At 46.9% G+C, this 22,528-nt stretch overlaps 1 protein-coding gene across 4 annotated transcripts in view; it reads right to left on the bottom strand.

The window, feature by feature from the left end:
• LOC147455475 (uncharacterized) overlaps positions 1-22,528 on the bottom strand; it is a 114,814-nt gene that overhangs the window by 24,935 nt on the left and 67,351 nt on the right. For all 4 annotated transcript variants that reach the window (XM_086515266.1, XM_086515270.1, XM_086515268.1 and 1 more), the window contains 2 exons: positions 21,840-21,944; positions 21,690-21,761 (listed from right to left, as the gene is read on the bottom strand). In XM_086515266.1, coding sequence (XP_086371392.1) covers positions 21,690-21,761; positions 21,840-21,944 — 177 coding nt within the window. The remainder of the gene's footprint in view (positions 1-21,689; positions 21,762-21,839; positions 21,945-22,528) is intronic.

The raw sequence follows: 22,528 nt of genomic DNA, 5'->3' as shown, positions 1-22,528 counted from the left end.
GAATCTCCATATCATCGTCGTAGTCGAGGTCGACAGCGACATATGAGGCCTCGCGAGGCTCGCATTGAGGCTCGAAGTCCTCCTCTAGCTCCTCCAAAAGTGTCTCGGCCATAGATGGATTCTCTTGTGCCATCTCCCACTCAATGAAGGGATTTGCCTTGTGTGTGACGCTCTTGGCAAGCATGTGCAAGTTAGCGCTCACAAACACCAAATCATTGGCCCTCTGAACCCCAAGGCGATTCCTCTTCTTAGAGGCAATGTGGTTGTACACACTCCATAGTTGCTCCAAGCAACTATGGAGTGTACAAGTTAGCGCTCACAAACACCAAATCATTGGCCCTCTGAACCCCAAGGCGATTCCTCTTCTTAGAGGCAATGTGGTTGTACACACTCCATAGTTGCTCCAAGCAACTAGTGGTACATGCTTGGCTAAGGACACGAACAGCCAAGCGCTGTAAATGTGGGCCATCTCCTCCGTAGTCCTCCCACCACAAACCGAGCCAATCTTGCTGCGATCAACTTGTTTATCTACACATCCATAGGAGCCCTTCTTTTGCCTGTAGTTAGTACCTCGTCTCTAATCTTGCGCCTAGTGTCACTTCGAGGCTCAAGGCGCTCCAATGCAAGCCGCCATCCTTTGCTCACCTCCTTGTCGGTCTCTGGACGCCTTCCCTGAAACTCAGGGTCAAGCACATAAGCTGCCACATGAAGTGGAGAGTAGTATCCATTCCACCTCGACTCACACAAGCCATGAATCTCCGCATACTGAACAGGGTCAGGCACAAGCTTCTCAAGTGTCTCTTTCATCCGATCCATGGCTTCGTAGACTTTGTTGATGCATGGCTGCAAGCCATCCACAACTCAAAGTAGGTGTAGAATAGGCTTGACCATGGCGTCAAGAGTCTTCACCTCTTCCCACCAAGAGGCGTCGTCGGCCCATTCTCTGCATTTCAATCCTGTTGCTGATGTAGACTCAGGCATGGCCTAGAACTCATCGCTGAGAAAGAAGCCCCTTAAGGCTCTGCCACATGTAGACAAGCGGCCTAGCATAAGCCAATTAAATGCAAATCTTGTCTCTGAACATTTAAGCAAGGACAAGTGGCTCCTCTTTGAGAACTCATGGCGCACTTTTTGATGATTGAGCACGATGGAGACAATTCGAGAGGCGTTCACCAATGGTGGGTGAAATCCATGACAAGCTCCCTATGTCCTTGAGGAGGTTATTGAGGCAATGCCCCATGCAAAATGTGACATGGATGCTAGGATACATGCCCTCAATGATAGCCCCGGCCGCCCTATTTGACGCCTCTCTATCTGCAGCCATACAAAAGGACATTCTCCGGGCCGACAATCTCTATGGTGCTTGTACACTCCGCAGCAAGCATTTCCGCGGCCTTGCCACTGTCAGATGCATCATGTGACTCCACAAAGTACATCTCCCCCCGAGAGTAGGCCACCACTCCGTGAATGGACCGCTTGCGAGTGTCGCTCCATCCATCTACAAGGAGAGAGACGCCATTGGTCTCCCACAAATTCTTTGTTGCTTGGGCCGCTTGCTCCACGGCAAGCTTCTCTTTGACAAGGAGGGTGGTGCAAAGCCTCTCCGATGAAGGTGGCACATAAGAGGAGCCATGTTCCCCTATTTTCGTAACCATGGTTCGAAAGTACAGAGACTTATCCACACAAAATAGAGCATGTTGTGTTAGTATGGAGAGTTGAGAGTCAAGACCCCATAATGAATACAAAATGGGAGATTGCAATGTGCATATGCCAAGGGAAACTCACCGCAAAGCATGGAAGGCAATGTGGTCGTGGAGAAGAATCAGGCAACCGACTCTTCCTTCAATTTAGGATTCCAATTTTCGTTGAGGGTGCTTTGGCGATGCGCAATGGAAGAGGACGGTGTAGATGCATTTGTCTTGAACGCTTGAGAGGTGGACTCAAGGTTGGCTCCCCTTTGCTCTCACGGTGTTGCCATGGCGGAGGGATCAACAGCAACAAAACGGCCCCTCTTGACCGCTTCCACGACCTCATACACCACGAGCTTCTCAAGAAGCTCCAACCTCTTCTTGAGAGATACTCGAGGGCAAAACTTCACCTCGTGACCGGGTTTATGAAGAAGATGGGCTCGCACTTTGTTTGCACCACCCATTCTCCTGTACGGGCATAGCTTGCATGTCCATGGTCTTGCACCGCCACCTTTACCACACGCGGTAGAGTCGACTTCATCCCACCACAACCATGTTTGCACGGCGGGCCTCCTTCGAGAAGAGTCGGCTTGAGAAGTGGAGTTAGCCTGAGATGACATGACGGTGGAGAGAGAGTAGAGCTAAGAGGAGAGCTTGTGTGGAGACTCAAGAGAGAGTAGAGGAGAGCTTCAAAGTTGAGAGGGTAGAAGAGGGAGAGAGTGGGTAGAGAGACACAAGGGTAGAGCTGGAGCGCCCAAAGGTAGACCGTACGGCGTAGAGTCTAGATAGTAGACGGTAGCCATATTTGTGATCTTAGAAACTGCATTAGTGTTGAGCAAAATTACGTACTTCTAAGTGCAAACATGGCTGAAGATAAGTTGCTTGCTAAAGCCTGTGCTCGCCCTCCCTGCTGCTCTCCCTCAAGTGCACCCCCTCCCCCACACACAAAAAAAACCCATTCGCCCTTGCGTCCCTATCCTCCCCCCGCCCTTGCTCAATGCGTGCCCCACTGAGCGCACCTCCCCATTCAGCCCGCCACCTCCTTGTCACGAAATGATGACGTGGTGTGCAAAAACACACACCCATAAAATGCGCTGACATGCTATACGAACAGGCCACGTGGCAGTAATACGGAATCCAGTAAAACACATTGGCAGGCTGACGTGGCAGATTGTACGGATTTCCACGTTTCACGCTGGCTGCTGACGTGGTAGGGCTGTACAGATTTGTGTAATTCGCCCTGCCTACTTTTGGGGGGAGATTTTAGACCAGATGCTTTTGGGGACTATTTGCTTTTGAGTTTGAAGCTTATGGGGCTCTGCTTTTGGCATCCCTCGTAAACTTTATAAGAGCCCTTGGGCCTCACTCTGCAAAGCATCTAGACGCAGAGTCTTGAGAGCAGAGGTCCCTCGGGAATTGTACTTTGCAACATAGCCAAAAGGGAGGCGTCCCGAGGAGTGGGGATGGGGGACGGGACTCAAATGGATTTTTACTGTAGCAAAGAGGGCGGGACGACAAGTGGGGACGAGAAGCCCAAAAATGGGCATCCCCTGTGACTATGCTTTGCAATGATTAATGTTAAAGAAATACCAAAAAAGGCACCAGACTTTGGGGCCAATACCACTGGGCACAGAACTCCGTCGGCCGTGTTGACTATTTCTCTCTCTCTATTAAAGTTCAGTGATTATGAAGTTTCTATTCGTATGTTTCTATTGATTTCTTGCTTGGAGTGTCCAAGCTTGTTACAGTGGTATCAGAGCACAAAAAGATCATACTTCTACAGAGGATCCGATCCTTTTTTGCAGCACACGCAGTTTTTTTTTAAATAATCTTCCTGCCCGGACACCAGACTTATTAGCCACTCCCAACCTTCGTACATCGCGCATCGGGCGCGTTCCTGTCTTCATCGCTCTGTCTTTCAGGGCATAAGCCATAAAGAATTCCAGATTACTCATGGGTTCTCTCGAAGAATCTGACAGAGATAACTCCTTTAGGTGGGCAGGCAAAAGAAAGGTTGAAATCCAACGTGGGAACTGAAGAAAGGAATGAAGATTTGGACACATTCTTGCTGGAAAATTTTGTTAGAGCGGAGTACAAACGTCAACTGCAGGTTGACACGTGTGAAAAGATTGATCGAGTATTCCAGAGACCCGAGAATTGCGAAACACCTGAAGAATTACCCGCTTTATGAGATTTACTCGAGATGACGTGAGGCCATTGCTTCTCCTCTCAGGTTGGGATGAAAGTTGAGAGGACAGTGAGTGCAAAAAAAGAGGAACCTGTGCTCGCAGGTAGAGCCGGACAAAACTCTTGAATAGAAGACGAGCTAGAGGACCACCAGAAGATAAGCCAGAAAGTTACAGAGCAGCAGCCAAGCGCAGAAAAGGAAAGATGAAAGCAGGACAGGTACCACATTGCGTGGGGACCGGCCGGAATCAGATCAACGCAAACACAAAAATTTGCCACACATGGGGCAAAGTGAAAGATCAGGAAGCCCTCATTTTCCTTGATGGAGGAGCCAAGGCCAACTTCATTGGTGACTCGACTTGGAATTATGCTTGATTGACTAAGACCACAGGTGGAGGCAGTTCTAGCGGCACCCGGACGGGATGTTGGCATTACACCGTCATTGGCAAACTTCGTTTGCATTGTCAGGGGTATTCAAGGCACAAGGACTTTTATATCATGCCTTTGGAAGAGTGTGATGTCCTTCTAGGAATCCCTTGGTACCACAAGAACAACGCCGTGGTTGACTATCGGGCTAAGAAAGCGACTTTGACGAATGAGAAGGGCAAAGAGATTGTACTTAATGGAAAAAAAAACTGAAAGGTCAAATATGTTTGACCTCGAAAAGAAACGACAAGATTTTCTGCAATAGAGGCTAATTGTTTCTCTGAGGGCGTACCAAGCAAGTTGCCTCCTTCACGTCTTGAAGATCACATGATTAATTCTTGGTAGTACACCACCAAACCGGCCACCTTACAAAGTTAGTCGAGGCCAAAATAAAGAAACAATGAACCAAAACAGATTTCCACGTTACGAAGATCGATGATATACTCGAAAGACTTCAGGGTTCTACTTGCCAAATTGATATGAAGAGTGGTTATCATCACATCTCAATCGCTCCTGGCGACGTCTACAAGATAGCTTTCAGGACTACTTTTGGGATTTTCAAAGAATTTTACAAGCACTGCGGAAGCATAAATTGGTTATAAATTCGAAAAAGAGAGAATTTTTCTTCCCTGAGATGCACTTCCTGCGACATATCATCTCAGCAGTAGGGGTAAAGATGGATCCGGCCAAAATTGAGACTGTTCGCTATTGGCCTGAGTTGAAGAATGTTCAAGAGGTTCGAAGCTTTTCTGGGCACAAAATTGAGACTATTCGTTATTGGCCTGATTTGAAGAATGTTCATGAGGTTCAAGGCTTATCTGGGCTTGTGCTCATATTATTGGTGGTTCATTCGGAAATTTACAAAGATAGTTTCTCCTTTGCCTATGCTGATTCAGAAAGAAGTTCCTTTTATTTGGGAACGACAAAAATTGCAGCCTTAGAGACTCTCAAAGAAAAAGTTGACTATTGGACTCGTGTTGGCCTTACTAAAATTGCAAAAGCCATTCGAAATTTACCGTGATGCTTATGGTCACGGTTTGCGAGCAATCTTGATGCAAGAAGGCCATGTAATTGCTTATGAGAGTAGGACTTTTTTACGTCCTGAAATGGTTGCACAGATTTATGAAAAAGAGCTATTGGCAATGATCCATACTCTTACTCAGTGGTGACACTATTTACTCGGAGTTGATTATACAGTCTTTAAGGATCATTAGAGTTTACGCTACTTGTCATAGAAGCAGTTTTCAAAAAAGCCAAAAAGCAAATGGGACGGGCTACCCTCCTGTCACAGTTTCACTTCCAGATTATCCATGTTCAAGGACAGAAGAACATGGACAGAAGAATTTAGTGGCAGATGCATTGTCTCGAAAGCCCTTGGTTCTCGCTATTTCCATGATTCGTCACAAAAGCTTCAACGATATGGTTGATCAGTATGCCACAGATCCTGACTTTGTTGGACACAGGATGGAGAGACAGTTTCAGGCTATTCCATACGGGATGGCTATTTGATGCAGAAAACGATGTTGTGTGTTACACAGCCCTTGAAGAAAAAGGTTTTGGCAGAGTGCCATTGTCCACCTTTTACAGGCCACCGTAGCATAGATACCACCTTGAAAGGTGTGCAGTGTTACCTCTATTGGCCGAGGCTTAAAAAGGATGTGGATGACTTTGTTCACAGTTGTTTAGTATGCTAAAAGGTCAAGTTTTGACAGGCATAAGGCACACCGACTCTTACAGTCTTTACCCATTCCCACCTACCCCTGGGAAAGCCTTGCGATGGATTTCATCTTTGATCTCCCCAAGACTCTAGGTGGGCATGATGGAATTTGGACAGTCATCGACAGATTCGGTAAAGCGACCCACTTCATTCTGGTAAAGAAGACAATTAAGCCCGATCATTTGGCGGAACTGTTTGTCTCACAGATTTTCTGAATAAGATTTTCTGAATATATGGCATGTCTGAGTCCATTGCTTTGGACAAAGATCCCCAGTTTACTAGGTTGTTTTGGAGGGCAACTTGGGAAACCATTGACACGCAGTTGCAGTTCTCGTTGGAGAGGGGAGAAGGGGAACATACCCAACACACAACACAATGCCTCACTATAGCCCAGGGTATACACAGTGCCCCAATCCACTAGAGTCACCTTCAAAACTCGACACTACCCGCAAGCAAACCACCGCTTGTACACAACCATACGCACACGCCTTGCAATGCACCAGATAGACCCAATCACTCCGCTCTGCTCAATTCACAGCCCTCCACACTAACACAGCCTCTCTCTATCTCTCTTTGCAGTGTGCACGACAAACTTCGGGGGGGCACACACGCCCGGAAACACACGTACACAAGCAGAGAAGAGAAGGGGGAAGGGGGAATGACGCCAAGAGACAGTAGAGAGTAGCCTTCTCGCATATGCAATACTATATACAACCAATACACTGCCGGCATGAACCTCGGCAAAAAGACAATCACTCAAAGCCTACGTAGGCCAAGGAGCATAATGGCAAAAAGCCACTAAAAATGAACATATACATCCTTTTATAGGGGTGTGTCTAGGAGACCTAAAAAGAAAAAATGGATGAGCTTTCATCTCGTGCACTTCACTTGCAGCTTCATTTGGAATTTCCTTTGCATTGCTTGCATTTGTCATAGTTTATTTTTGGCTACCTCTGCATGGTGCACACCTCTTGGCTCTTTGTCTGCTCAATTCGAGCTCTTTGTCTGCTCAATTCGACCGCCCGGCTTAACTTGCACTATCCGGCCTCTTTCTCTTGCTTTAGCATGGGACGGCCCCCTTTGTATTAGCCCTTGAAACCTTTGAACTCTCTCTATCACCCCCTCTTGTTCTCAACTGGCCAGATAGGCCTCTTGGCCAGCTTTACGACTCTCATTCCTGCTATCGGTCACGGGACCCCTCCCCATGGCTTGCCCCTTGACTAGCCTGGGGCTGTCTCACTTCATTGGGGGACCCGTCCCATTGACTAGCAATAGCGACATCGCTATTGGGGGGGAGGGGGGGGGGGGGGGGGGCGGGGGGCGGGGTACTACCCCTTTAAGCTTCAAAAGAAGGCCTCATGGACGCGGGCAGAACCGCTTACAAACCTGGCACGTCACCATACTACAGCCGCCGGCTGCGGCCACCACCGCTTGTGCGCCACTGGCGCACCACCCCATCTTCAAAACCCGCCGCCTGGACGGCAGTGCCGCCGCACTCAAGCCAGCGCGCAACCAAATAGTGCGCCCCTAGGCACGCCATAACCAAGGCAAGGAAGCTCTCACGCCACCACATGCTCTACAAAGGCCTCACCTTTTGGGTTATATACCCCGGCATCCGGACACAGGCCCCCGCATGTGGGATCATTCCCGCCACGTGGCAGCAATTGACTCCATGGCCTCGCAATTTTTTAAAAAAAACCCCATGCTTAGCTTTTTTTGACCCTCCTTCCCCAGGCTCCCCTGTAATTCTCCCATATCGGACGGCCAAGCCGTAAAACCTGGCCGAAAACTCACTGAGCCGACTCTGACTTCCCCCGACCTTGCCGCACTTCACAATTCCCCGAGCCCCCGAACCAAGGCTACAAAAACCGAGAAAACCACCTGCAGCCAATTCCGGGCAAATGCACCCAGCTTTCAAACTGCTTTAACTTCTTGCTCCGGGCTCTGTTTGACATGCCGTCAACTCCTGCTAGCTCCATATAATGCACATCACCTTCTCGCACTCTGTCGCGGTCCAAAAAATGCCAAATGGCACAACTTCCCATGTGGTCGGGTGGGCACCAACCTAGCCCTTGGTAAAACTTCAACTAGCCATAAATTGCAATCCGTGGCTCTGATCTGTAATCTGAAAAGACAAGTCCATAAATTGAGCACTACGCACCCATACTCTGACATCCACTTGGGCCACTTGTCCTCAGCTGCCCTGTCCGGCAAGAATCTGCTACACACCGTACCTTCAAACTCCAATAACTTGGGCTCCGTAGCTCTGTTTGATGAGCTGTCTCGACCTGCTCCTTCAGCACTTCAAGCTCTATATTCTTGGACCCAAAGACTGCATCTCGCATCTCCTTCATCTGCTCTCCAAATTAGCCCCTAATGGAGCCCTTTTTGTCCTATAAACCGCATCAGTCATACATCTCCACTGCTACCTGTCAGCCCATGATCTTCCTAGTTGCTCCAATTTTTTGCCATGCTTCTGCTAGCCTGCACGTATCTGTCTATGCCATCTTCTATGGTCGACACACTTTGGCTGTACCATCATTGCCCACCCCCTAGTTAAGCATTTATGTTCAACCATACAAGAGCTTTATTCATCTTCTAACTGCAAAACCTGACACACTCTGTGAGAAAACCAAAACCATATATACATAGTCTTATTCTGTCTATTGCCAAACCTTCAAGTGGGTTGCCCCACTCCCTACATCATATAGCTTCCGCCTGGATCAAACACCTGCCGTTGATATCTTCCACCCATCTGTAACTGTTCACCATAGTGCTGTACCCCAGCACATAGACCACCATGTGTGTAGGCTTCCCATAGCCTACCTTCAACACTCCATGCATCCCTCTGCAAACTGTCGACTCTATACCAAGCAGCTTCAAGCGTATCATCAAAAGAAAAACATGTACCTAACATCAAGCTCCGACACATGTCTGACCCTCCCTCCCAACCTAGTAAAGTAAAGGCTTCAAGCATAGACCCCTACACGTGCCGAACCAGCCATCGCATAGCTGTATCTACCATCATATGCATCAACCATAGCTTACATACCTTCAATGGAAGCCAAGCCACTGTCTGGGATTCTTCTTTCCCCGCCTCTTGACATGTCTCCCGCATCGGAATCTTCACCATCTTTGGTAACACAACCTCCTCTTTGGCCACACACTCAATTCTAGCATCATCGAGCCCTTCCTTGTCAACCGGCCTTTCAAGGTTGCTCAGCACCATCTACTCTTCAGCTTCAATCACCTGCTCTTCAATCACCTCTTCTACCGCTGCATCATGCTCCACCAAAGAAGAGAGAAACTCGTTCTCTTTTGCATCCACCTCGACTTCCTCCATACGCACGGCTGCTCTATCTCTCCTGGCAAAATTCTGCACCTGTTGCACCACCATGGCTCAATTCCACCGCTACTTTCATCAACACAGCCATTAGCATGGCACCACATACCACCTTGACTTGCATATCATCATCTGTAGGCCTAGACTGCTCCACTTGGTCTTCATCATGCACATCGGCTTGCTCTGTTCCCTGCTCTTCTTGCACATGGGCTACTACCATATCATCAAACACATAAGAGGGAAACTTTACCTTTACCAGCTCAGGTTTGTCAGACTTCGTCTCTCCGTCATAGGATGTGCACTCATCCGCACTATTTTCCTCGCTTGTCCCCCAGCTAATCGAGCTTGTATATTCATCATCATCGGCATCATATATCGACTACGTATCTGCATCTTCATCCGCTTGTTGCTCCACAAAAGCTTGACCATCATCCTGACTTGCTCACTTTCTTCATCAGTTTCTGAACCCTCGGTATCTGCAACCTGATTGCATTCTGCTATCTTTTCATGCAAACTTTCCACAAGAACAGGCTTTACCTCTTCAATCCGCACCGGAACCTCCACATCTACTACAGCTTTTACACCTTTGTTCACCTCAATATGGAGCTTCTCCTCGTTGACAAGCTCGTCCACCCTCGGCACGTGCACATCACAAACCGGAAATCTCCAAGGAACATAACCAACCATAGGCCTTACCTCAACAAGCTCTGCATTTCGAACAATTGGAATCACCTTGGGTCGGACCAAAGAACACTTTGCTACCTCCGCAACAGGCACATAATCTGTTGGCTTCAACACACCCAACTCCAGCTTTTGCTTCACCTTTTTGCTCTTTATCTTTGCCAGATAGACCATGTCTTCGTATGATCCGCACCGTCTTCCACCTTCTCTCTAATCCTCGAATGCAAGTACTCTAGCAGCTTTGACAGCTTCAAGTATTGATTGGTTTTGACCCCAGTAGCAATCTCTAACTGTTTCCAACAAGCTTCAAACTGCTCAATGAAAATGGAGAAATCCTTACTTACATCATGGCATACCGCCTTCAGCCTTGGCACCGGCTTCTTCCGCAATAATCACCTCTCGAAACCGCTCCAAAAACTGGCTTTGCAATCTTTACCAAGATTCTCAATCACTGCTCTTTAAACCATCGAACCACACCTTGGCTCGTCCTTGCATTAACAGCGGCACCGTCTGTATCTTTTCTATATCCGTCAACATATGCGTCAACATATGCATCGACAACAACCATAACTCGAATTCTGCTAACCAGTTCTCGGATCTTCAACGCCCGTAAATATGGGGCCAGATACTGGCTCCAACATCTCTGTCAGCTTCAAACTCAACCATCAAACTCTTCCACCATCAGCCAACCACTTTGTCGGATAAAAAACACCACTTTCAACCTCAAATTAGAGCATCAAACAACTCCTCGGTGGGGCCACCAGAAGATGGAGAGGGGGAAAGGGGAACACCCCCAGCACACAACACAATGCCTCACTATAGCCCACAATATACACAGCGACCCAATCCACTAGAGTTCACCTTCAAAACTCGACACTACCCGCAAGCAAACCACCGCTTGTACACAACCATATGCGCACACGCCTTGCAATGCACCAGATAGACCCAGTCACTCCGCTCTGCTCAATTCACAGCCCTCCACACTCACACAGCCTCTCTCTATCTTTCTTTGCACGACAAACTTCGGGGCACACACGCCTACACACGCACAAAACACACATGCACAAGCAGAGAAGAGATGGTGGAAGGGGGAATCATGCCAAGAGACAGTAGAGAATAGTCTTCTCGCATATGCAACACCATATACAACCAATACACTGCCGGCATGAACCTCGGCAAAAAGACAATCACTCACAGCCTACACAGACCAAGGAGCATAATGGCAAAAAGGCCCTAAAAATGAACATATACATCCTTTTATAGGGGTGTGTCTAGGAGACCTAAAATGAAAAAATGGGTGAGTTTTCATCTCGTGCACTTCACTTGCAGCTTCATTTGGAATTTCCTTTGCATTGCTTGCACTTGTCATAGTTTATTTTCGGCAACCTCTGCATGGTGCACACCTCTTGGCTCTTTGTCTGCTCAATTCGACCACCCGGCTTAACTTAAACTATCCGGCCTCTTTCTCTTGCTTTACCATGGGACGACCCCCTTTGTATTAGCCCTTGAAACCTTCGGACTCTCTCTATCACCCCCTCTTGTTCTCAACTGGCCAGATAGGCCTCTTGGCCAGCTTTGTGACTCTCTCATTCCTGCTATCGGCCGCGGGACCCCTCCCCATGGCTTGCCCCTTGACTGGCCTCGGGCTGTCTCACTTCATTGTGGGACCCCTCCCCTTGACTAGCAATAGCGACATCGCTATTGGGGGGGGGGGGGGGGGGGGGAGGTACTACCCCTTTAAGCTTCAAAAGAAGGCCTCATGGACGCGGGCACAACCGCTTACAAACTTGCCACGTCACCATACTACAGCCGCCAGCTGCGGCCACCACTGTCACAAAACGGGAGCGTACACGAGCACTTGAAAATCTGAAAATTAAAATACTTTGCAAATGTGAGAGAAGGGAGAAGATCGACACAGTATTGGGGACCAGAAGATGGGTTGGTCCCCCCCCCCCCCGTTAAGAATATTCTTTTATTTAGGGAGAATTCGTATACAAGCACAAGAACCCGAGGAAACCCCTCCGTTATGTAATCTTAGACCTGAAGGTCGTGCTTTCCCGTAAAGGGCTTGGGCACAAGGCCGCTCCTTCCCGTAAGGGACTTAGGCGCGAAGCCGTACTTTCCCGTAAGGGACTTAGGCGTGAAACTGTACTTCCCGTGAAGGGCCTTCCCGTAAGACGGGAGATTCCTGCAAAACAAACCACACAAACACGCGACAACAATTCGTATGGCGAATCCACAATAGATACCTGTCGATCTTGCGCGGGAAAAGCAACTTCTGTGCTTCGTAGTCTCGCGATCTCTTGCGGCAGAGTCTTCTCTTGCTGACGTTGGTACCTCCCGTGAGTGAGGGCATGTGGTGCTTTTATAGCTCCCTGGCCACGGCACGAATAGCTGCTCGCGTAGAGATCGCGGCCATTTTTATTTTTTTTTTCGCCTTGTTCTACCTGAAATAGGGAGAGAGAATTCGCTGAACCCGAAATACTGTGCTTCGTAGTCTCGCGATCTCTTGCGGCAGAGTCTTCTCTTGCTGACGTTGGTACCTCCCGTGAGTGAGGGCATGTGGTGCTTTTATAGCTCCCTGGCCACGGCACGAATAACTACTCGCGTAGAGATCGCGGCCGTTTTTTTTTTTTTTTTTTTTTTCCGCGCTGTTCTACCCGAAATAGGGAGAGAGAATTCGCTGGCTGGTTTTGTTGCTTTATCTTCTAAGTGGCTGCCCACTTATTAAGTGGGCGGCCGGCATATTTTAAAATTGGTCTGAACCTGCCCAAAAACTCAATAAAACCTTATAAGTTAAAACCAATGCATTTAACAACACTTCCCAGGCGTCCCTGGATGCAACCACATGCACGAATGCAATGCAAACATAGATTCCTCGCGGGAAAGCGTCTGCCTTCCCGCGATTGTTCCTGCTTTTCGTAAAAAGCTTCATTGAACCCATCTTTATTCTTGTGCTTGCGTTCTTACGCTAATTTTCTTACTCAGTTCGAATTTCCTTCTTAGCCTACGGGATGCCCCCTTACTGATGCACCCGTCACCCATCATGTGACGCATCAGGGGCACTCGTAACCCGGCCCTTTCCACCGAACGTACGGAAACTCCTTCGCGATGTTTACCGTCACCCATCAAATGACACATCAGAGTTGTCCGTTCCTGATGGCAGTTCCAGTAGCTACAATCTTTTAACAGTTCTTAGTGCACATAATAAAATATCCTAAAAAAGAGATTTAATCATTAAAAATAAGAAAATAGTCCAATTAGCAACATCCCTCTGGCTTCTAAACAGTTGACCTCAACTGTAGTGCTTGGACATATACCTCCAGTATCTCGGGATAAGCTGCTAATTCCTCTTGCGTCATCCACTGAGCATCTAGATTCGAATAGTTCTTAACTTAACCAAATACTTCCGTGTTATCTTTCCGGATTTGAGAGACCGCTCTTGATGACTTCCTATCTGCTCAAGTTGGAGTATTTCTTCTGTTTCCTCAACCTCAGGAGGTTCCTCAGACCTAGGTTGTGGCTTGGAGGCGGTCCCACATACGGCCGGAGTAAACTGACATGGAAAGCATTATGGATCTTCCAATTAGGCGGTAGCGCTAATCGGAACGTGACATCATTTACTCGCTCAGTGATCTTAAACGGCCCATAATAACGGGTAGAAAGTTTTACCACCTTCCCCTTATGAGACGCTTGTTTCTTAAGTCTTGCCTTCTCAAACTTGAGTAAGACTAACTGTCCGACTGTTAAGTCTAGATTCCTTCTGTGCTTGCTTTTCCTTGTGCACAATTCTAACACAGTTCGGAATTTCCTCCCGACTATGGATATTCCCTTTCCGATGCACCCGTCACCCACCTTATGACGCATCAGGAATACCCATCACCTAGTCTTTTCCTACCGAACTTACGGTACTATCTCCTTCACGATGCTCTATGTCACCCATCCTATGACGCATCAGAGATGTCCGTTCCCGGATGGTCGGATACTTCTTTCCGATGCTCCCTGTCACCCATCCGATGTGATGCATCAGAAGTACCCGTTCCTGGTGGCCTTACAGATATTCCCGTTCTCAGTGCTTCCGTCATTACTTTGAACGACGCACTAGGAATACTCTGTACTTGGATGTCTCCAGTGAGAAAAACCCTCTCACTTAAAATTCCAATAATTCATTTAGAATTATTTTTCCTGTTGTTCCAAGCGAGAAAACCCTCACACTTATAAATCCAATAATTCATTTAGAATTATTTTCTTGTCAAATAAAACCAGTTTAGCAACAACCACCGCTAGCGCGCCATTGGCGCACCGCCCCGTCTTCAAAACCCGCCGCCTGGACGACAGTGCCGCTGCACTCAAGCCAACGCGCAACCACAGAGTGCGCCCCGGGGCATGCCATAACCAAGGCAAGGAAGCTCTCACGCCACCACATGCTCTACAAAGGCCTCACCTTTTTGGTTATATACCCCAGCATCTGGACGTAGGCCCCCGCATGTGGGATTATTCCCGCCACGTGGCAGCAGTTGACTCCATGGCCTCTCAAGGCCTTGCAATTTTTTAAAAAACTCCATGCTTAGCTTTTTTTGACCCTCCTTCCCCAGGCTCCCCTGTAATGCTCCCATATCGGACCGCCAAGCCGTAAAACCTGGCCGAAAACTCACTAACCCGACTCTGACTTCCCCCGCCTTGCCACACTTCATAATTCCTCGAGCCCCTGAACAACCGAGGCTGCAAAAACCGAGAAAACCACCTGTAGCCAATTCCACGCAAATGCACCCAACTTTCAGACTGCTTTAACTTCCTCCTCCGGGCTCCGTTTGACATGCCGTCAACTACTGCTAGCTCCATATATTGCACATCGCCTTCTCGCACTCTGTCGCGGTCCAAAAAATGCCAAATGGCACGACTCCCCATGTGGTCGGGTGGGCACCAACCTAGCCCCCAGCAAAACTTCAACTGGCCATAAATTGCAATCCGTGGCTCTGATCTGTAATCTGAAAAGACGGGTAAGCTCCATAAATTGAGCACTACAGACCCATACTCTGACATCCACTTGGGCCACCTGTCCTCAGCTGCCCTGTCCGGCAAGAATCTGCTACACACCGTACCTTCAAACTCCAATAACTTGGGCTCCGTAGCTATGTTTGATGAGCCGTCTGGACCTGCTTCTTCAGCACTTCAAGCTCTGTATTCTTGGACCCAAAGACTGCATCTCGCATCTCCTTCATCTACTGTCACGTAACACATCCAACCCTATGTGTCCGTGGACAAGCTACAGCATGACCACGGTTCTGTTCAGTAAAGTCAATCTAGAATAGGAAGTGATCTGGCACTTTTGTGAGTCTGTTCGCAGACCGTGCATGTCCAGACACTTAGAGTAGATGCATATCCTCTGGTTGCACACAGCATGATCATCAGATTACCATCAGAACCCATCAGGAGCATTTTTACATTGCATAGACCTATTTTCCCTATTTTAGCCAATTTTCACTTATTATTTTTAAGTGACTTTTGTTGGAAACTAGATAGGGCAAATTCACTAATCATGTTTATAAGCAAACCTAGCGCTAGCACTTTCTGGCAGAAGAGGCACCAGGAGCTTCGGTTCAACAAGCACCTTCTCAGCAAGAACCCCCCCGAAGCAGTTGACCTAGCGTTTTCTGCAAGGAGATCCAAATTCAGCCTTGGCATTTTTGCATCCAAATTCAGCCCTGGCGTTTTGGCATTGTAGATCAACAGGTCCACAGCAAGGCACAACAAAAGCCCCAGCATCTTCGCGACAGAATCAGCCCTAGACTCAGCGTTTTCAGTTTTCAGCAGTCAGTTTCCGCAGAAGAACCCCCGAACCTCGCAGATCTCACCTTCCCGCAGCAAATCCTCACTGCACAGTCAGATCCATCGAAGTTTGCAGTTTCAACCCGGAAAACGCAGATTTCAGCATCTGCGTTTTCGGCGCGTCGTCGCCGTACGGTCGTCATCGATATCGTCACCGACATAGAGTCAGAATTCAGCAGATAAAGATTTGCAAATTTCGGTCATTAGCATTTTCACAATTTCAGCCCGTCTCGTCGTCGTCCTCATCATCGTCGTCGACATCATCGGCAAGTCCAAGCATTGTAGAGATTTGTGCAATCAATAGTAGACCGCTCTCGCCATAGAGAGTGGGGCCTGTGGAGGAGGGTTTGACAACATTCTGGTGTCGTATTCTTCTCTCTCTATCTCTCAGTCTCAGGGCCTGTGGAGGAGGGTTTGACAACATTCTGGTGTCGTATTCTTCTCTCTCTATCTCTCAGTCTCAGCACCTTCATTCACAATGTGCACCACTTTGTTTGTTTCCATTGCACTCTCTCACTAAAGGAACGGAAGGCTCTCCCTTCCATAAGTAAAAGGAACCCTTGAGCACAGTTTGGAGCACTCATCTTGAGCAAAGTTCAACATTCACTTCCGTTGCACCTTACATTGGTATCAGAGCTTTGGCAGTGTTCTGTATCACTCAAGGAAAGAACCACATGGTTTTTTTTTTACTTGTTGCGGTCGCACGTAACCCAAGTTCTCTTGGGCGTGTCGATTTCTAAGTGTTTTTGAAGAGTGACAGGAAACCTAAGAAAGAAGGGCTTGTCCAGCCTCCCCTTGTGCCTCCTATCACTCATTGAGAGCAGACCGTGCACTTAGCGGCCGGCCAATCAATGTGAGGTGGGAAAAAGCAACCTTGGTGTGAGCGCAAGGCCGCTAAGGGGTGCGCCCGCAGAAAAGAGAAGAGGTCGGGTGAAGAGAAGATCCTTCTCAAACACAGTTCAGAGCACTCATCTTGAGCAAAGTTCAACATTCACTTCCGCTGCACCTTACATCTGCTCTCCAAATTAGCCCCTTATGGAGCCCTTCTTGGCCTATAAACCGCATCAGTCATACATCTCCGCTGCTACCTGTCAGCCCATGATCTTCCTAGCTGCTCGAGCCTTTTGCCATGCTTCTGCTAGCCTGCACATATTTGTCCATGCCATCTTCTATGGTCGACACACTTTGGCTGTGCCATCGTCCTTGTTCCACCCGCAGAAAGATTGGGTAATTTGAGATAGTCAATTCAATGGAATTGGATTTGTTGAAGTCTTATATTTCGAATCAGAAGACTTAATGGGAAAAGTATTTGCCCTTGGTGGAGTTTGCTTCAACAACCCACGGACAAGGCGCCATTTGAAGTATTCAAGGGTGCAAAGAAGGTAGTTCAGTTTCTAAGCACCAGAGACAAGATTATTTTGAAGTAAATTTTTTTGGAAAACAAAAAAAAGTCTAGAAGGCATGAAAGGCCATCTAGCCATTTAGAGAAGCAGAGTTTGTCCTCTTTTGCCAGTGGCCAGATCAACAAGAAAACCAAGGAGTTCAAGGAAGGAAGTTAGGCTGTCAAATTTGAGACGTTTTTAGATTACCACGACACCCATCGAGCCCTTGAGTTTGTACAACACTTTGATGTCACCTTCTCTGGGATGGTTCTCAAAACATTCCAGGGTGCGAAAGGCCGCATTTTACTTGAAAGGAATTATATCGACATGGTGGTCTACTCTGTTGTTACGCAGAGAAGCACCTGCGACATGATTAAAATTCAAGACAATTTTCACGTCAGCTTGGATATCAGATGAATATGCAACAGATGTCATCACGGCTTGGCATCACTTGAAAAGGACTGAGAACGATACATTGGATGACTACTGCCAGAGGTTTTGGGATACGTATTTGCTAGTGTCTTCGTTTCGGAAAATTACTTTGAAAGACCAGGTTGAGCGGTTTTGTTGTGGTTTTGCCAAAAGAGATTCGAGGCTATTGTCTGAACCAGAATTCTACCTCTATTTAGAGACTTATGCAACATGCTAAGAAACACACGTGTCGGCTCATTGACTTATCTTACGGACAAGATAGTATCCACCTCAACAAGGCAAGAGTCCGCTAAATTGAAAAGAATGATTGGCAAGTTCATCAAAGGATTCCAGAGAAAAGAGGATCAGATGATAATGCATCTAAGGGTTCTGATGATTGAGACTAACGTGCCGATGGACAGGCGACGCGAAAGATGCTATCCACAGGTCCCAAGGCACAAGGAAAGAAAGGGAAAAGGAAATCAGCTGGTAGATCAGCCAATTCCCTAGACCCAGGATAAGATTTTTGGATACTATTTTTGCCAAGGTGCACAAGGCTCTTGAGAAGTTTCAAGCACGGCATAAAAGGGCAGCCGACAAGATCCAACGCAACTTGCAGCTGAAGAAAGATGATTGGGTGCTCTTACGATTGAGAAGGCACGCCTAAGGAAACGAAAAGATTCAAGAGAAGATAAATGATGTATCCTTCAAAGTGAAGTTGCCAAAAACTTGGAAGATTCACAATGCTTTTCATGTGAGTATGTTGAAAAATTTCAAGGGTCAGGTGCCAGTCGACAGGGAGCCCGAGAAGCAACTTGAAGGGAAAGAGACCAAGAAGTTACTCATTCTCGAACAGACACTAGCTCACCACGAAAGGAAAGAGAAACGTAAAGTGAATGGCGGTTCTTAGTCAAGAATAGGAGGGTCTCATGACTAAGTTCTTGGCAGATTTTTCGGGATGCCTCTGGGACAAAAGACAGCTGAGGAGAGTCGCTATGTTCCAGTGGCTAGTTGCCCATCGAGCTACTACAGTTGGGAGTTGGTTAGTGCATGCGGAATGTATCGCCTATGGCCATACAGTTGAGACACAACACTACTATCTGTGGGACTGCCCCATGGCACAGCAGGTTTGGCTTAGGATTTCTTCAACTAATGCCTGTATTTTCGACACTAGCCAGTACACCTGCTCCAGCTTAGTCCACCCTCATGGGCCCAGCACTTTGTTTCGAAATGGCTTCGGTTAGCAGGATGATTGTGATTCAAGAGGGTGACTCCAGCCTGCCACAGAGCTTGTACCCCAAGAGTGAGCAAAGATAGAGAGCTCTGTTGGGAGCTCATCTGCAGCCTGACACTTTAATTCATCTGGAGAGCTAGATGTTTCCACGTTTTCAAGGCTCAACCCATCCCAATAGTAAAGACTGTGTGTGACATCTGGCTGAGTTGATCTATACACTTAGGGGACAGTTTGAGAGGCTTAAGGCCAGCTCCAACCGCATGCCGGAGCGCCAAGAGGCCTTCTTGCGACTTTGGCAACCAGGGCCCTTCTTCACCATAGCTCATGGGGCACCTAGACGGCAGTACCACCCACCAGTGTGGTTATTTCCGCCTCCCGTATCTCGATTTAGCCATCATTGTACATATCTTGTTTTTTCATTGGGAGAGTCTCCCAACCTTTTGATGTATTTTGATGTAGCCCTCTCTAATAGGGGCAGTTTGTAGCCCATTGGGCAGGTTTTTTAACTAATGCAAGGATCTTTTTCTTGGGAAAAAAAAAAATCCCAAAAGGAGAGGCTTGAGTTGGTAAAAAGGAGACCACCTTGTGTGTTTGGCTGAGGTTATGTGTTTTGAGAGTGTTTTCCACACGGCAAGGAGGTTAAGCTATAGACGTATCTCACGTCTCGCTTCCCTTGTCAACGTTAGCACAAACCTTAGGGCTATTATCCATTTACCTTGGTCACGTCATGGTCGTAAAATCAGTTCCTATCTTGATGAATCGACCGCAAATCAGCTTCAAATTGTAGCCCATTCCTTTAATCATGGGAAAAGTCAGCTACCCTGCTGTCCACCCTTCAATCAAGCCAAAAGCCTATACAAGGATGTAATCCCTCCCATTTTCACTTATGCAATATAGCTGTTTCCTTTTCATGATGCATGCCTCAGAGCCGTCACATAGATGGTGCAGATCCAATTACGGTTTGACCATGTCTGATTCGTCAATTCCTGACCCTCAGTCATTACGGTATCCTTGTAATCGAGCTATTAGGTTAATGAGAAATTCAATTTGAACCTTTCAGTCCACTTGCCTACACTGTAGGCTAAAAGCTCTCAAGACTGCCAATCTACTGCACCTCGACTTGCTGTGCTTACACTGACCTCCATGGAGAGAGTGAGCTCATAAGCCTAAGAAAAGGAACATCTCTCCTGCCTTTTCCAACAGCAGCCAACAGGTCCTGTAATCACCTCCTTAAACAGTCATAACTAGCATCCATTCTTCTGGCTGCTAAGTTGCCCCTAGCCACTGTTTAAAGCTCACTATTGACTGATTTTAGGAGCTTGGCCCTTCCAGATTGAAGCTCGTCATCAGAACCCTTTTGGGTCGATAGATCCATCAAATCTGTCATCTATTTAAAATTTTAAAGCCATTTCGAGGAGCCTTTGGGTACACGAGTCAAGCTTTGTTAGCCTGAGACTTGGGTAGAATCTTAAGGTCACTGAAGATTTCAACAAACAATTACAAGCTCTAATCTGGTTTTGACAGTTCAAGTGCCCTACATCAAGCTTGTCTTGGAAATAAAGCTATGGAAAGCCAATATAGAGCAATAAAAAACCAACTTTCAGATTTGAAGAATAGTACCAACTCAAAAACCAATGAAAATCCCACTTTCAACCATGTTGAAGGAGTATCTTCTCGCCATGAGAGATCGACATGATTGTGTTTTGTGAGCACTCTTTTGTTGGAGCACTCCATTGTACCTTCACTCTTGTTTTGAAGACCAGTCTCTACACTCTTGTTTTGAAGACCAGTCTCTGAGTTTGCCTGCTAGGGCCTTTGAGTTAGAGGAAGGCCCTATCATTGGAAAGTGTATCATGTATGTGTTGTTCCCTACTCGCTGTTTGAAAGGAAGCTTGTCTTGTATGACCCTTTGTTCCAGAGCAGAACTATAATTGCTTTGGTTAGAATATCTAACATCGTCATCGGTGTCATACCTTACCCCTAAGCTCAAAAGGAGGATTGTTGGGATAAGCCTTCAGGGCTATACTCCATTTACCTTGTATGGTCATTTACCTTCGTCGTCGTATGGTCCTAAAATCAGCTCCTCTTGATGGGTCGGCCCGAAATCAGCTCCAAGATTGTCTTGAATCATAGGAAATGTCATCTATCCTCATGTCAAACTTTCAATCGATCCCAACAGTCAATATAAGCATGTAATCTCTCTCATTTTCGATAATATGGGGGTGACTTTCAGAGCTGCCCACCTGTTCGTGAACCTGTTTAATCATTTTTGGTACTATCTGCATTTGTTTTGGTTGTCCATCCCTGTCTCTCTACCTCTTCCATCCTTAGTCCCATTGTCTTCCCTTCTCCATTCTGTTGTTCACTCAGACAACTGGACTTTTTAATCGATCTATTAGGGTGAGGACAGGAGAGAGCACTTTATTGAGAATTGCATTCCTGCCATTGGATTTGAGCGATATTTATTTTCTAAATTGAACATAACATATTAATTTTTCTCATCTACTAAAGCACTTCTTCACTGATAACATACATGTATGTCTAGACTGTGAGAACGTCTACTGCCTGCATACCATTTAAAGTTTGCACCGTGCATGCTATAACGAACTGTTTAGCTTCATTATTTGTCTGAGCTTCTCTATTCAAATAAAGTCAACAATTTGAGTTCTATAGCCCTTGCAGCCAAAGTAAACACCAATCTTAGAGGCAAGACTCGCAACAGTAGACATTGGTTTTCAAAAAGCAGGAAGGTAGCACTGACCACACCATGACCACAAGAAGAAGAAATCACCTGAGCACACATAAAAGCATCTGCCTGCAACAGTTCATCTTTGCATTCAATGCTGCAGACATCCTCCTCGGTCTGTAAGCGTTTGCACACAAACTCTTTATCAATTTCAACCGACCCACAAGACGGCTCTTTCAAAATCATTTCCCTAACCTTGTCACAGATGTATTCACCGAACCGACCACAAACAACACAACTTGGTTCTCCAGGTGCAGCGAAACGTTGATCAGATCTCTGCAGTCTTACACCCTCCGGACCCTGCAAAACAAACACAATTTCAGGGTAAGTTTGTCCCTTTGCATTATAAAACAAACAAACAATTTCAGAACCAGCACAAAAACTACTAGCTTCTTGCTAAGCATACTTGCTTTTGCATGATTGAGAAACCAAATCTCTCCACCATGGGGAGATGACATGACGGCCATGAAGTGATGTGCTGCGTTCACGTGATGTAAGGACTTCATGTGCCTGATCGCCAACGGGCTTTTCTTTAGCTTTAGACTTGAGTCTTACAGTACTGTGTGCCTCTTGGAATATTATGACTCCTAATTTTGTATCTATAACCAGTGCGTTTAGAAATCAATTGCTAATAGGACTAAAAGTTGGCCAATTATTTCCATTTCCATATCCTTACAAACTAGAACACGTAGGGTGATTCCTATCCAAAGGCATCCCTGCCCCCTATTCTAAGTGAGCTTCACAAAGAATGGAGTAATATACTTGCCAATAAAGTTCAGAAACCAACCACTCTTCAGCATTGGGCACCTCACTTTGCTCTACTCAGTTATGGCGACCTTTAACAGAGACATTGAGTACTTTTTCTCAAGATAGAAAGACATCGA

This window comes from Adiantum capillus-veneris, chromosome 6 (genome assembly GCF_014529385.1).
Source record: "Adiantum capillus-veneris isolate H3 chromosome 6, ASM1452938v2, whole genome shotgun sequence".
NCBI lineage: Eukaryota > Viridiplantae > Streptophyta > Polypodiopsida > Polypodiales > Pteridaceae > Adiantum > Adiantum capillus-veneris.
This window is presented reverse-complemented; position numbering and strand designations above follow the sequence as displayed.